This window comes from Candidozyma haemuli, assembly GCF_002926055.2.
Source record: "Candidozyma haemuli strain B11899 chromosome Unknown E_2014730914, whole genome shotgun sequence".
NCBI lineage: Eukaryota > Fungi > Ascomycota > Pichiomycetes > Serinales > Metschnikowiaceae > Candidozyma > Candidozyma haemuli.
Genome location: NW_020289903.1, coordinates 50533 through 63712, shown reverse-complemented (window position 1 = coordinate 63712; position 13180 = coordinate 50533). Strand labels below are relative to the sequence as shown.

General features: G+C 45.4%; 8 protein-coding genes across 8 annotated transcripts; 4 read left to right on the top strand and 4 right to left on the bottom strand. All coding sequences in view use genetic code 12, as the record gives it.

The window, feature by feature from the left end:
* Positions 1-121: 121 nt before the first annotated feature.
* SCW11 (putative glucan endo-1,3-beta-D-glucosidase) lies at positions 122-1747 on the top strand (the record flags this gene model as incomplete). The annotated part of the gene is made up of 1 exon (XM_025486860.1): positions 122-1747. One exon carries the CDS (start codon positions 122-124, stop codon positions 1745-1747), a length of 1626 nt encoding a protein of 541 aa, XP_025340308.1.
* Positions 1748-1902: 155 nt separating this feature from the next.
* Positions 1903-2892, bottom strand: CXQ85_003206 (uncharacterized protein; the record flags this gene model as incomplete). The annotated part of the gene is made up of 1 exon (XM_025486859.1): positions 1903-2892. One exon carries the CDS (start codon positions 2890-2892, stop codon positions 1903-1905), a length of 990 nt encoding a protein of 329 aa, XP_025340307.1.
* Positions 2893-3145: 253 nt separating this feature from the next.
* On the bottom strand, positions 3146-4606 carry NDH51 (Ndh51p; the record flags this gene model as incomplete). Its single annotated transcript, XM_025486858.1, has 1 exon — positions 3146-4606. The coding sequence occupies one exon, from the start codon at positions 4604-4606 to the stop codon at positions 3146-3148; it is 1461 nt and encodes a 486-aa protein (XP_025340306.1).
* A 952-nt stretch (positions 4607-5558) lies between these two features.
* Positions 5559-6872, top strand: KTR2 (mannosyltransferase; the record flags this gene model as incomplete). The annotated part of the gene is made up of 1 exon (XM_025486857.1): positions 5559-6872. One exon carries the CDS (start codon positions 5559-5561, stop codon positions 6870-6872), a length of 1314 nt encoding a protein of 437 aa, XP_025340305.1.
* An 84-nt stretch (positions 6873-6956) lies between these two features.
* On the top strand, positions 6957-8168 carry CXQ85_003203 (uncharacterized protein; the record flags this gene model as incomplete). The annotated part of the gene is made up of 1 exon (XM_025486856.1): positions 6957-8168. One exon carries the CDS (start codon positions 6957-6959, stop codon positions 8166-8168), a length of 1212 nt encoding a protein of 403 aa, XP_025340304.1.
* Positions 8169-8448: 280 nt separating this feature from the next.
* On the top strand, positions 8449-9501 carry ERG20 (bifunctional (2E,6E)-farnesyl diphosphate synthase/dimethylallyltranstransferase; the record flags this gene model as incomplete). Its single annotated transcript, XM_025486855.1, has 1 exon — positions 8449-9501. The coding sequence occupies one exon, from the start codon at positions 8449-8451 to the stop codon at positions 9499-9501; it is 1053 nt and encodes a 350-aa protein (XP_025340303.1).
* Positions 9502-9567: 66 nt separating this feature from the next.
* On the bottom strand, positions 9568-9922 carry QCR8 (ubiquinol--cytochrome-c reductase subunit 8; the record flags this gene model as incomplete). The annotated part of the gene is made up of 2 exons (XM_025486854.1): positions 9568-9588; positions 9644-9922. The coding sequence occupies 2 exons, from the start codon at positions 9920-9922 to the stop codon at positions 9568-9570; spliced, it is 300 nt and encodes a 99-aa protein (XP_025340302.1).
* Positions 9923-12099: 2177 nt separating this feature from the next.
* On the bottom strand, positions 12100-12654 carry RPL17B (60S ribosomal protein uL22; the record flags this gene model as incomplete). Its single annotated transcript, XM_025486853.1, has 1 exon — positions 12100-12654. The coding sequence occupies one exon, from the start codon at positions 12652-12654 to the stop codon at positions 12100-12102; it is 555 nt and encodes a 184-aa protein (XP_025340301.1).
* Positions 12655-13180: the final 526 nt, after the last annotated feature.

The following is a 13180-nucleotide window of genomic DNA, read 5'->3' as shown; positions in this document are numbered from 1 at the left end:
GAGCAATCATGCTGATCTGGGAATATATAAATCCATTGGATTTGTCCCCTCCTTCTTCTTTTACTTATTCTTTTTTCTCAAACTTACCAAAGATCTCCTACTACTCACATTCGTTTTTGCAATGATCTTTATTCTTTCGCTCCTTTTCCTCATACAAAGTATTGTGGGTGTCCCAGTTCCAAGAGTTATTACTCGTTGGCACACTGCTGACGCTGTGACTTCGACCCTGACTTACACCACCGGTACTACTACTGTGTGGTTGCCTCCAGTCCAAGTGCTTATCTCTGGCGATTGCACAACTACCTTCACTATTACTACTGGCCAATGGGCTACCACTCCTGTTACCACCACCTCCTATGCTGCTGGCCAGCAAGATGGTGATGACCAGCCTGAACCTACTCACACTGACAACGCTCAACAGAGCCCTCCTGCTGCTACTACTGAGGCCAACACTCCAGCTGAGACTCCAGCTGCCGAGACTCCAGCTGCCACTACTGCCGCTGAAACTGCTGCCAACACTGCTTCTCCAGATGCTCCTGTTACTTCGACTTCTGCTACTACTTCTCCTCAACCAACCGACTCGTCTGACAACAATTCTGGTAACGATTCTGGTGACAATTCTGACGACAATGCTGGTAACAACAATTCTGGCTCCACTGAAAACACTGGAAACAACAACAACGGCTCCAGCGACAGCAACAACACTAGCAACACCAGCAGCGCTAGCAACAATAACGGAAGCGACAACAGCAACAGCAGCAGCAACAACAACAACGCTCAGTCCTCCGTTTCTACGGCTGCCCCATCTACTTCGTCTTTCGCTCCAAGCAGCACTGCTGATTCGACAACTCTGTCCTCCCAGTTTTCCTCCTCCTCCTCCTCCACCCCAACTGGTGAGAACTCGTTGAAGATTTCCAGCCAGGGCGGCTACAAGTTTTCCCTGGCCCTGAACAAGCTTACCAGGCCAGACGTAATTGTCTACTCTCCTTATGGAAATGACGGTTCTTGTAAGACTCACGACGAAGTCGAAACTGACTTGAAGTTCCTCAAGCAGACCGGATTCAACAAGATCAGAACCTATGGTGTTGACTGTAACATCATCAGCGCTGTCCTTCCACTTGCTAGCTCTTTGGGCTTCAAGGTCAACCAAGGTTTCTGGATCTCCAACCAAGGTGTCGACTCGATTGATGACTCTGTTTCTAACTTGATTGACTACGCTAAGAAGAACTCTTGGGATGTCTTTGACTACCTCACCATCGGTAACGAAGCTATCATTGAAGGTTACGCTACCCCATCTCAATTGATCTCCAAGATTAACAGCGTCAAGAAGAAGTTGCAAGCAAACGGATACAACGGTAAGGTCACCACTTCCGAGCCTCCAGTGATGTACAAGAGACACCCAGAATTGTGTACTGAGGCCGAAATCGATTTTGTTGGAATCAACTCTCACTCTTATTTCAACACCAATTTGCACGCCGATGAAGCTGGTGAATATGTTGCTTCCCAGCAAAAGGAGATTGCCAAAATCTGTTCTAAGAAGGCTGTCATTACAGAAACCGGCTACCCTTCTAAAGGAATCAAGAACGGTAACAACATTCCATCGCTCGCTAACCAATATGCCGCTATCAAGTCCATCATGGACGCCACCAATGGTGACTGCACCATTTTGAGTTCCTTTGACGACTTCTGGAAGAACCCTGGCCCATATGGCATCGAACAGGCTTTCGGAGTCATCGGATTTTTCTAAACATTCTACACTCGTTTCGTTTCCGCTGCAATCAGCGATTATTCTGCATTAAAAAACCCTTAGCATCTTACATACATATGTACTTAAATTAAAATAACCAAGAATTTTTCAGTCATGTCAAATGTTTCGTAAAGTCGTTAACCAGAGAGAAAAGATCAGAATTCGATTATCTTCTCTGGAAAATATTCATCAATGAGCTCCATATAATATTTTTTCAATTCTTCAACATCATATTGCTCGTCCGTTTTGGAATACAAGTCATACTTGTTGAACGCCCTCACAGCTTCGAGCATCTTCCTATCGTGGTCATCCATCAAATAACTGTAAGCACTTTCCTGATGCCAAGGATAGAACGAATGGTACCGTATCATGGCGAGCGCTTCTTGCGGAAGCGTAGAATTGGCTTTGGCAATATGGTACATGTACTCGTCATGTCCCCAGGAAAGCATGACGGCATCTAAACCGCAATTCTTCGAATAAATTCCGTACTTTGTGTTATAGAGTGGATTGAAGAAATCAGGATTCTTTGCAAAGCTATCAGGGAAAATGATCTTCTTCAGGAACTTACATCCCACAGGGAAAGTATCACCCACAACATCCCACTGACCCTTCGAGTCAAAGAAATATAGTAGCTTTCCCAAGTCATGTATGAGCCCCACTAGCTGCATCCATCGAGGCTTCTTATCTTTCCTGATAGCTTCTGCTGTCTGAAGCGCATGATCAATCTGTGTAAGTTCAGTATCAGGATCACTTTCATCGAGAAGCTTATTTAGCCTTTCTAAACCTTCCCAGACGGTCATTTTAGCCCTGACTTTCGTCTTGAAATTAATCCTTGCTTGGATATTGTATGCCACTGTTTGTTTCTCATGTTGCTCTTCGTAAAACTCCTTGACTCGAGAGCAAGCGAGGTCGTATTGTCTGAACGATTTCGTATCAATATTCTTGAAGTATTCTGATTGTTCTTGCCATGACTGGTCATCCTCTTCTGTAGGTTCCTTAATGGAGTTATTCTTCTTGAGTTCTTTCTTTATCTTATTGACCCTGAGGACATCATCATCGAGATCTTCCAAGATTTTCCCGCTGCGGGCTTTCGTCCTTGGGAACTCGTCTAGTTTTATTGGAATCTCGGGCTTTTTCACGGACATCAGAGGCATTTAGGTGGTTCAGAAGGAGAAAGGACTAGGAGCTTATAGTCTTCCGATGACAAGGCGCGCACGTGAGAGTACATGGAATGTGGCTCAATAACTACTGAAATAATAATAACGTAAGAATGGTGATTAGATATACACAGAAGAACGTTCTAATGAATGCAAGTCAGGGGTTTGTGTTAAACCTCTGTGAGTCACTGGGCGTGCCCAGTATGTGTGGAGCTTTTTAAGTGCGAGCAGATTGATAAACTTAGTGGTGAGCAGGAAGAGGGTTCTCAATGACTTTACCGTCAATGACTTTACCGGATGGCACCCATCCACCGAGTTCAACATTGTGCTTCTCGTGGTACTGAGCAATTCTTTCCTCCATGACTGGTCTGAAACTCTTGATCAAACCCTGGATAGGCCATGCAGCGGCATCACCCAAGGCACAAATGGTGTGACCTTCGATTTCCTTAGTGAGCTCAAAGATTTCATCAATCTCTTTGACAGTAGCCTGGCCAGAGACAAATCTGTCCATCATCTTTTGCAACCAAGTGGTACCCTCTCTACAAGGAGTACACTGACCACAAGACTCGTGCTTGTAGAATGCTGCGAATCTTTGAATAGCTCTGATGATATCGGTCTGCTTGTTCATGACAATAACGGCGGCAGTACCCAAACCAGAACCGACATCTCTCAAAGCATCGTAGTCCATCAAGACATTGTCACAGGTTTCCTTAGGCATGATTGGAACGGAACATCCACCAGGGATAACACCCAACAAGTTGTCCCAACCACCCTTGACACCTCCACAATGCTTCTCCAACAATTCCTTCAAAGAGATAGACATTTCCTCCTCAACGGTACATGGCTCGTTGACATGACCAGAGATACAGAACAACTTGGTACCGGAGTTTCTCTCACGACCGAAAGAAGCAAACCAGTCACCACCTCTTCTCAAGATACTTGGAGCGACGGCCACGGTCTCGACGTTGGTGACAGTAGATGGTCTACCGAACAAACCAATACCAGCTGGGAATGGTGGCTTCAATCTTGGCTTACCAGCCTTACCTTCGATGGATTCAATCAAGGCGGTTTCTTCACCACAAATGTAGGCACCCATACCTCTGTGGATGTAGATGTCAAAGTCGTAACCAGATCCACAGGCGTTCTTACCAATCAAACCGTTCTTGTAGGCCTCGTTGATGGCATTTTGCAAGATGACAGTTTCGTTGTAGAATTCACCTCTAATATAAATGTAGGCAGCGGTAGCGTTCATACCTCTACCGGCTAAGAGACATCCCTCAACCAATTTGTGTGGGTCTTTTCTGATGATTTCACGATCCTTACAGGTACCTGGCTCACCTTCATCGGCGTTGACAACCAAGTATCTAGGACCAACGTTCTTCTCCCATCCTGGAGGGTTCATGAAAGACCATTTGAGACCAGAGGGGAAACCAGCGCCTCCTCTTCCTCTAAGACCGGACTTCTTAATCTCGTCCAAGATCCACTTGTCACCTTTCAAGATAATCTCTTTCGTTTTGTACCAGTCACCCATCTTCATGGAAGACTTCAAATCGTGGCCGTAGTTACCATAGACGTTCTGGAAAATACGGTCCTGGTCCTTCAAGCCACCATGGACACGGTTAGGGTTGGCAGCAGCATCGGCAGCAGTGGCCAACAGTCTGACATTAAGACGCTTTGCACTACCTCTGAAGTTACGAAGCATGATATGAGCAGAAATGGTGTAGAACCGAAGGGTTAGCTTGTTGCAAGTACGCTTAGTTTTTTTTGACTTTTTTATCCACTCACTTTGTTCTAGCGTGCGGGACTGTGTAATTGGATTTCTTGCGCTACTATTGGCTGAGAACCTTTTTTCTCACCTCTACGAAGAGTATACCGCAGAGTGCCACATGTCCTGGAAATGAAGACTATATAAATTTAATAACGGATTGGAGCTTCGAGAGTATACTTACAGAATTGTAAAATTGGATTGGGGAGGTGGAAATGTTTGCTGGAACCGAATTCCGACCACGTGACCCCAGTCGATGACGTTCCCATCGGGGTCAGCTAGTACTGGTGCAATTCTATAGGTTGCCGAATGTAGAGGTGGATTCGACAAAAATACAAAAATTCGAAAATTGGAAAAGAAATACTTTGGACTTAAAAGATAACGAGATATCATTTTAATACTTTAGAATTGTCCTTCATTGGGTGCCTCGAAAGTGAAGCATTGTTCGACTTCCAACTCTGGTGCGTCTTGGCTGCGAAAAGTACTTGGTACCAGAGTATGGCTAGTTCCACTATCCTCGTTGATTGGACACCACACAGATTACATAAAATCTATGGTCAAGATATTCTCGATCGCTGATCTGAATTTGCTTATCACGAGGTCAATCACTTTTACTGGACATAAAAAAGATACCTAGAGACGTATTGTATCTTCTGTGGGTCTCACTATAGTCAGTGCGAGCTACCCATAAGAAGCCGTTTTACCCTTAAACAACCAGAAAAAGGCAAGGTATCTTGCTATTGGTCCCTTGATGATAAAATACTAGTCCCACCTTCTTGGTCACATCAACGTTGTTTGGTGGTAATTTACAGGATGTACTGGTGTACTTTTGTAGACCCGCTACGCCTTAAGTACTATACAGCTTCTTACACGAAACCAGCCCAGTGCAATGGCGTACCTCACCTTCATACCCATTGCTATTCTAGCAGTAATCTTGCTTATACCCAGAGAAGCTCCACGCTTCTTTGAATTCCACGACAATAATCTCAATGATCTACTATATCCATCACAGGACCTGTCAGTATGGGAGAAACTCACGTCTTGGGTGCCCACAGAAGCACCAAAGAGACTGAATTCAGTCTTCAGATATAACCCTGCCAGATTTGGAGAACAGAAACTAAGCTCCAATTCTTTCTTTAACGAAGTACAGTTCGGCAAGGATCGAGAACAGATTGGCAAGGAAAATGCCACGATCGTGATGCTTGTCAGGAACCTGGAGCTTAAAGGAGCACTAGACCTGATGAGATCGCTTGAAGATCGTTTCAATAAAGATTACAAATATCCTTGGGTCTTTCTTAATGATGTGCCATTCGATCAGGAGTTCATAGATAAAACTACCATGATGGCCAGCGGAAAGACCTTCTACGAACTCATTCCTCATGAGGACTGGAGCATGCCTCCTCACATTGATAAAGAGAAGTTTGAAGAAAACTTAAGAAATTCTTGGGACGTGATCTATGGTCCATCTCGCTCATACAGAAACATGTGTCATTTCAACTCAGGCTTCTTTTACAGACAGAAGCGGATGCTCAATTATGAATGGTACTTCCGAGTGGAGCCTGACGTTGAATACATGTGTGACTTTCAATTCGATCCGTTCACTGTCTTGCGTGAGAATAAGAAGGTCTATGGGTTTGTCTTAGCCCTTCCAGATTATGAAAATACCATTCCTACGCTATGGCCTACTGTCGAAGAATTTATTGAGAAATACCCACAGTACCTCCACCCTAACAACGCCTACGATTTCTTGACAACTAACGAAACGGACGTTTTCTTCGGAGTTACCAACCCCACCAAGAATCTATATAATATGTGCCACTTTTGGTCGAACTTTGAGATCGCAAATCTCGAATTCTTCAGAGGAGAGGCGTATGGAGCATTCTTTGACCATTTAGACAAAAGCGGTGGATTTTATTACGAAAGATGGGGTGATGCACCTGTCCACACAGTTGGTGTATCCCTTCTTTTAGACAGAGACCAGATTCACCATTTTGAAGATATTGGCTACTACCACGCACCATACATGGGCTGCCCTACGTCCGAGGATGTACTCATGGCTAAACGATGCATTTGCAGGGAGAAAGCTTTCGATGGTTCGCTATTGAGACCAATGGAAATCAGAGCACCTAGTTGTATTCCTAGATGGTGGAGATACGGCAGTGGTAAGAGCTTCTTGAATGAGGCAGAATACACCTTTCGCTAACCGCATTATGTACTGCGCACTACCGCACTATCAATGCTCATCGCATCCAAAATTATTCAGGTTATAGTCGATACACATCAAGCCATGGGAAAAGGTAAATTGAAGGCGGCTTTGAAGCATCAAAAAGAGCAAGCAGCTGCATTGAAGGCTCAGACCAAGGAGCAAAAGCCTAAGAAGGTTGTCGAAGCTCCAGTTGAAGAAGACTCAGAAAGCGAAGAAGAGGTGGAGGAAGGCATCGCGGAAGACCTCCCTAATGAAGGCGCCCCTTTGTCCCATAAAGAAAAGAGAATGTTGAAGAAGTTGATGAAAAAGAGAGCTGAAAGCTCTAAGGCTACTGCCGCTTCTGAAGATGAGGAGGAGGAAGAGGATGAAGATGAGGAAGAGTTGGACCTCGAGAAGCTAGCTGCCTCTGAGAGTGAAAGCGAGCTTGAAAGCGAGAACGACGATGATGACGATGAAGATGATGAAGAGGAAGAGGGAGAAGACGATGAAAAAGATCCAGAAGAGGATGAAGAAGAGGCCGAAGATGTTCCATTGTCCGATGTCGACCTCGATTCTGACACCGATGTGGTTCCACACTCCAAGCTTACCATCAACAACATTGCTGCATTGAAAGAGTCTCTTGTCAGAATACAGTTACCTTGGGAGAAGCACTCCTTCATTGAGCATCAATCTGTTATCAGTGCAGAGAACACTGATGCTGGCATCAAGGACATTTACGACGACACGGAAAGAGAGCTTGCATTTTATAAACAAGGTTTGGATGCTGTTAAGCAAGGCAGATCTACGTTATTGAAGTTGAAGGTTCCTTTCTCCCGTCCTCTTGATTACTTTGCCGAGATGGTGAAGTCTGACGAACACATGGACAAGTTGAAGAACAAGTTGTTGAAGGAGGCGGCCGACAAGAAGGCTTCTGAGGATGCTAAGAAGCAGAGAAAGTTGAAGAAGTTTGGTAAGCAAGTGCAACATGAGACTTTGCAACAGAGAGCCAAGCAGAAGAGAGAGACTTTGGATAAGATCAAGTCTTTGAAGAAAAAGAGAAGCGCAAACGAGCTCGAAAACGATAACGAGTTCCAGATTGCATTAGAAGAAGCCACAGCCGACGACAGACCAGCCAAGAGAAACAAGCCTAACGGTAAGCGTATGGCCAAGGACTCCAAATACGGTTTCGGCGGTAAGAAGAGAGGAATGAGAAAGAACGACGCTGACTCTTCTGCGGACATATATAATGTCGGTAAGAAGGGCAAAGGCAAGGCCTCGAGGCCTGGTAAGAGCAAGCGTAACAGAGGGCACTAGGCTGCAAAATAGGTGCAAAATAGGTACAACATAGACAAAATATCTCATGAAAAAGTATACTGGCACGCGTGTAAGACAAGTAAGAAAGTAAAAAGTAATACTTTAAGCATTAAGCTTAAATAATATGCCTTTTCTTGGTGGTGTCTCACCTGGGCCTAGTTCGTGGCTGGACCATTACAAGATATGCCCTTGAAACGCGATTTATACGAGCAGCGAAAATTAGTGAAATTTAGACCTAGTAAAATATAGACCCTCATATCTATTCATTCATTACATCATAATGGACAAAGACGCCGCTAAACAAAAATTCATCGGCGAGTTCGACTCGTTGGTTGAGGAACTTAAAGAGATCTTGGTCAACTACAACATGCCCCAGGAGGCTGTTGAGTGGTTCACCAAGAACTTGTACTACAACACTCCAGGTGGTAAGTTGAACAGAGGTCTTTCTGTCATTGACACTTACTGTATCTTGAAGAATGTCAAGATTGACGACTTGTCTGCTGAGGAGTACAAGAAGGTCGCCATCTTGGGTTGGGCTATTGAGTTGTTGCAGGCTTACTTCTTGGTTGCCGACGACATGATGGACCAGTCTAAGACCAGAAGAGGCCAGCCATGTTGGTACTTGAACCCTGGTGTTGGTAACATTGCTATCAATGACTCTTTCATGTTGGAGGGTGCCATTTACATGTTGTTGAAGAAGCATTTCCGCCAGGAGGCTTACTACGTTGATCTCTTGGACTTGTTCCACGAGGTTACTTTCCAGACTGAGTTGGGCCAGTTGTTGGACTTGGTTACCGCTGATGAGGAGCACGTTGACTTGAGCAAGTTCTCGTTGGAGAAGCACTCTTTCATTGTGATCTTCAAGACCGCATACTACTCCTTCTACTTGCCAGTGGCCTTGGCTTTGTTCATGTGTGGAGTCACCTCTGAGAAGGACTTGCAGCAGGCAAAGGATATCTTGATTCCCTTGGGCGAGTACTTCCAGATCCAGGATGACTACTTGGACTGTTTTGGTACCCCAGAGCAGATTGGTAAGATCGGTACTGATATCAAGGACAACAAGTGTTCTTGGGTCGTGAACCAGGCCTTGTTGAAGGCTAACGCTGACCAGCGTAAGCTTTTGGATGAGAACTACGGTAAGAAGGATGACGAGAGTGAGGCTAGAGTCAAGAAGTTGTTCAACGAGCTTGAAATTTCTAAGCTTTACCACGAGTACGAGGAAGACGTTGTCGGTCGCTTGAGAAAGCAGATTGACAATCTCGATGAGAGCAGAGGCTTGAAGAAGGATGTCTTGACCGCTTTCTTGGGTAAGGTGTACAAGAGATCCAAATAAATAGACATTGTAATACAAACCGCAGGCAAAGCAGCCTGAAGATTAATAAAATTCAACCCTTGGAATCTACTGTAAAATGCAAGCTTTCTGATTGTATATTGACATGCGGAAGATTTATGAATGATGATGTAACAAATTAGACGTTGACTCTCTCCAACTCCTCTCTGCCAGCCTTGGTGTACAAGAACTCGTTGTACTCGGTGGCCTTAGCGTTGATGGTCCAAACAATGGCACCTGGGATGACGACGAAGAGAACCTGGTTCTTGAATCTTCTAAAGACGTTGAAGACGGAGTTGTGCAAAGCACCCTTCAAAGGTCTGGTAGCGTAAGGAGAAACAGTGTACATGTTAACGTACTTCTGCTTTGGGGAGCCGATGTGGCCCCACCAGCCCATGTATGCCTTAGCATGAGGTCCAGCCATTATTGATAATAGAACTTGGTGTAGGAGTTGAAAGCTGAGAGGTGAAAAGTAGTGAGAAAAGCGGTTGGTGTTATTGGCTGCGCTGCGTGCTGTGCGTTACGCTGGGCCAGCAAGAGTTACGCGCAGCCGTAGAATACCCAATGAAGAGTACCAACTGATAAGATATGAATTGAATTACAGATGAAAGCTGGTTTTGGTGAAACCGAGGTAATGCCCCTTGAAAGCAAATGAGTGCTGAATGGACACTGTGGTATGCGCCATAATGCGAGCAATAGCACGCATTCAACATAGACAGATCCCATAGCAAGCAGCATACCCGATTATCATATGAGAAAGTAATTTAAGAAAACAATCTAATCTCGTATTTCCTGGCCAGACTTGAGCTCAATCTAGATCAACCATCAATTTGTGGCGCCATTTCGGTTTATCTAAGACTTCCTGATAAGAGTCTGTTGGTTGCGAAAAATCAGCCCAAGGCACACACTGAACCGCCACTGACAAGCAAACCACGCAACACGTCTTCATATCCACACTCCCACCCACTTCCAACCCATCAGCCACTATTGACTGAAACACGAAGTCTCGCCAAGACCCGGCTAGATGGCAGTGCACCAGACACAGACACTACTCTACACAGGGTAATCAAGTGAACCGTAGGAGCATTATCCTCGGAGATAGAGCCGGGATCGACTCGAGTTCGGGCTAGTAATTAGAGAATGTCGAGCGAATCGGGAAAAAGACATGTGTTGTGAATTACCTCTAAACAGATACATAGAGAGACGGGTAGTGAAGGTCTGCCATGAGATAAGTGCATACGAGAATGAGACTGGGAATGGCTCGTGCTAGAGGCACAGTAGGCTAGAAGTATCCATGACCAGCACCATTCCCAAAACAACAACGGAACAACCAAAAGTACCACAGCGAGGCTTACCCCCAACGGTTTTCCCAATACCCTCGGCTGGCCCCAGCCTGGATCTTCCACCTGGAACCGTTTTGTGGGATGGCTGCGAAAAACAAGCCCAAAGGAGGGGCGGAAGAATAGTCAGAAAAAGAAAAATTAGCATGGCCCACAGCCGCATCCGCACAGGCCGTGGCCCACCAGGTCGAAATAAGCAGGACCAGGCAAGCAAACAAGCCCTGGTACTGGCAAAAAGGGCTGGACCTGCAAGAAGGCAGGGGATGGCAAGAAGGCAGGAATGGCAATGGACAAGACGGAAAAAGACCACAAAAAGACCACAAAAAGCAGTTGGCAGGTGCTACGGCCAGTGGATAATCGTTTGCACATGCTTGTATTGGCAGAGCTTAGACGAGAGAGTGGCTTCATGAGACAGAAAACGGTTGCGGAAAAAAACAACAAAGACAAGACGGAGAGTAGTCAATGGGTGCCCAGGATTTGGGCATTGATTGTGGAAAAAAATTGGGATTTAAAGGAACACAGGAAGTATACGACGTAAAAGATTTTAGTCCGGATTTAGTGGTGCTAGGTAGAAGGGAAAACTCTTTTTGTGGAGCTTTTTTTGTGTATGACATGAGTTTGGGGGCGCTGGGACACGAAAAATTGTGAAAAAAAAAATCCGTGGTCCACCTTGCAGCCGTTTTTCCCACTTTATGCCTGCCTGATATTTCCCGAAGTAATTTCCTCCAGAGATCCCCTGCCATTCGGCTGCGCTTGCGCACAAAGTCCAGACTCTCTATCTGGTTCTCTGTATATGTGGGAGGATGTGCTGCATCCCAACTTTTTTGCATCCAGCGATTTATCCGGATGTATAAGAAGCTGAGGGGTGCCGCTTGATCCTGCTTGGTTTGTACCTTTATTTGACATCAGTTTTTGACATTTACTACATTCGCTATACCCCATATTATGTTTCTAATAGATACTACAAAGAAGGCGTTCGATATGTGCTTCAGCGCAGTTCGCATCACCTCCCAGCAATTTTTCAATGTGGCCCTAGTAATAGTGCTACTACTTGAAGGCGCCATTGAGTTCTCCGAACAAGCTGCCTCGGACTTAAGTCTATTGATGAAAGTGATACGCTCCAACAGTATTAACTGATTCGCCTTAGTATTCCCTCCCTAATATCTTAATTTAAACCACACTTATTTATATACCCAATACAGGCTAGAGTCATTTCTACATGGTAAAAGTCCTCGTGATATTTATTAGATGTACATGGGGCTTAAGCACCGATACGCTTCAAGTGAGCCAATCTACCTCTCTGTCTGGAGTTCAATCTTGGCTGGACCTTGTCGGTGGCCTTAGCAATCTGCTCCTCTTCCTCAGAGACAATGAGTTCAATGTGAGATGGGTGGGACAAGTAGGCGTTAGATCTACCGTGAGCTCTGTAAGTTCTTCTTCTGTTCTTTGGAGCCTGGTTGACCTGGATGTGAGTGATCTTCAACTTAGCAACATCCAAACCCTTAGCCTCGGCGTTGGACTGAGCGTTTCTCAACAAGTCCTTAACGTAGTTGACGGACTTGGCAGGCCATCTGGCCTTCTGGACACCCCACTCCTTACCCTGAGCGGTTCTACCAATGGAGTGGTTGAATCTTCTGAAAGGAATGGCTCTTGTGTGGTCCAAGACATCATCCAAGTATTTCTGAGCCTTCTCCAAGTTCCATCCGTTGATGGCCTGGGCGGTCTCTCTGGTGTTCTTGAAAGAGACTCTCAAGTAAGCACCACGAGCAGTGGCCGACTTGGCTGGGTTGACTGGTGAAGCAGCGTAACGAACCATGGTAACTGATGGAGTTTGTGGTGGGAAAGAGTTTTTGGTTGGTGAAATTTTTTTCTTCGTTAGAGTGAGGGCCCAGGACTGCGTAGGAGTGCAGGTATGGCCGCGCTCGCACAGTTAAGCTGCTAGGTCTGAGCCCTAGATGCGCGCACGTGATGCGACGACTGGCCCACCAATATACCCCAAAGCCCAATTATTTAACTCTAGTCGGGGCATTTTCTGTTAAGGCGTTGTTCAGAACATACAATCTAGTTCAGTTAATGAGGTTTTTCCACATTTCGCTCGCAAACCGGAAATCGTCAGATACATAGGAAACTACACTACTAGAAGACCTACGAAGCCAAATGGGAAGACCAAAAGCACAGGCCAAGGAAACAAGTCGTAAGCAACAAAAGAGACAGAAAACACTTCCTACGCTTAGCTAGCTCCTGTAAGAACCCACAGTAAGGCACGATTTAGCATTGTTGCGTAATGCACGCAGACCATTGCTTGAGACTCGATAAGCCAAAGGAGGATCCGTGCAGACGGA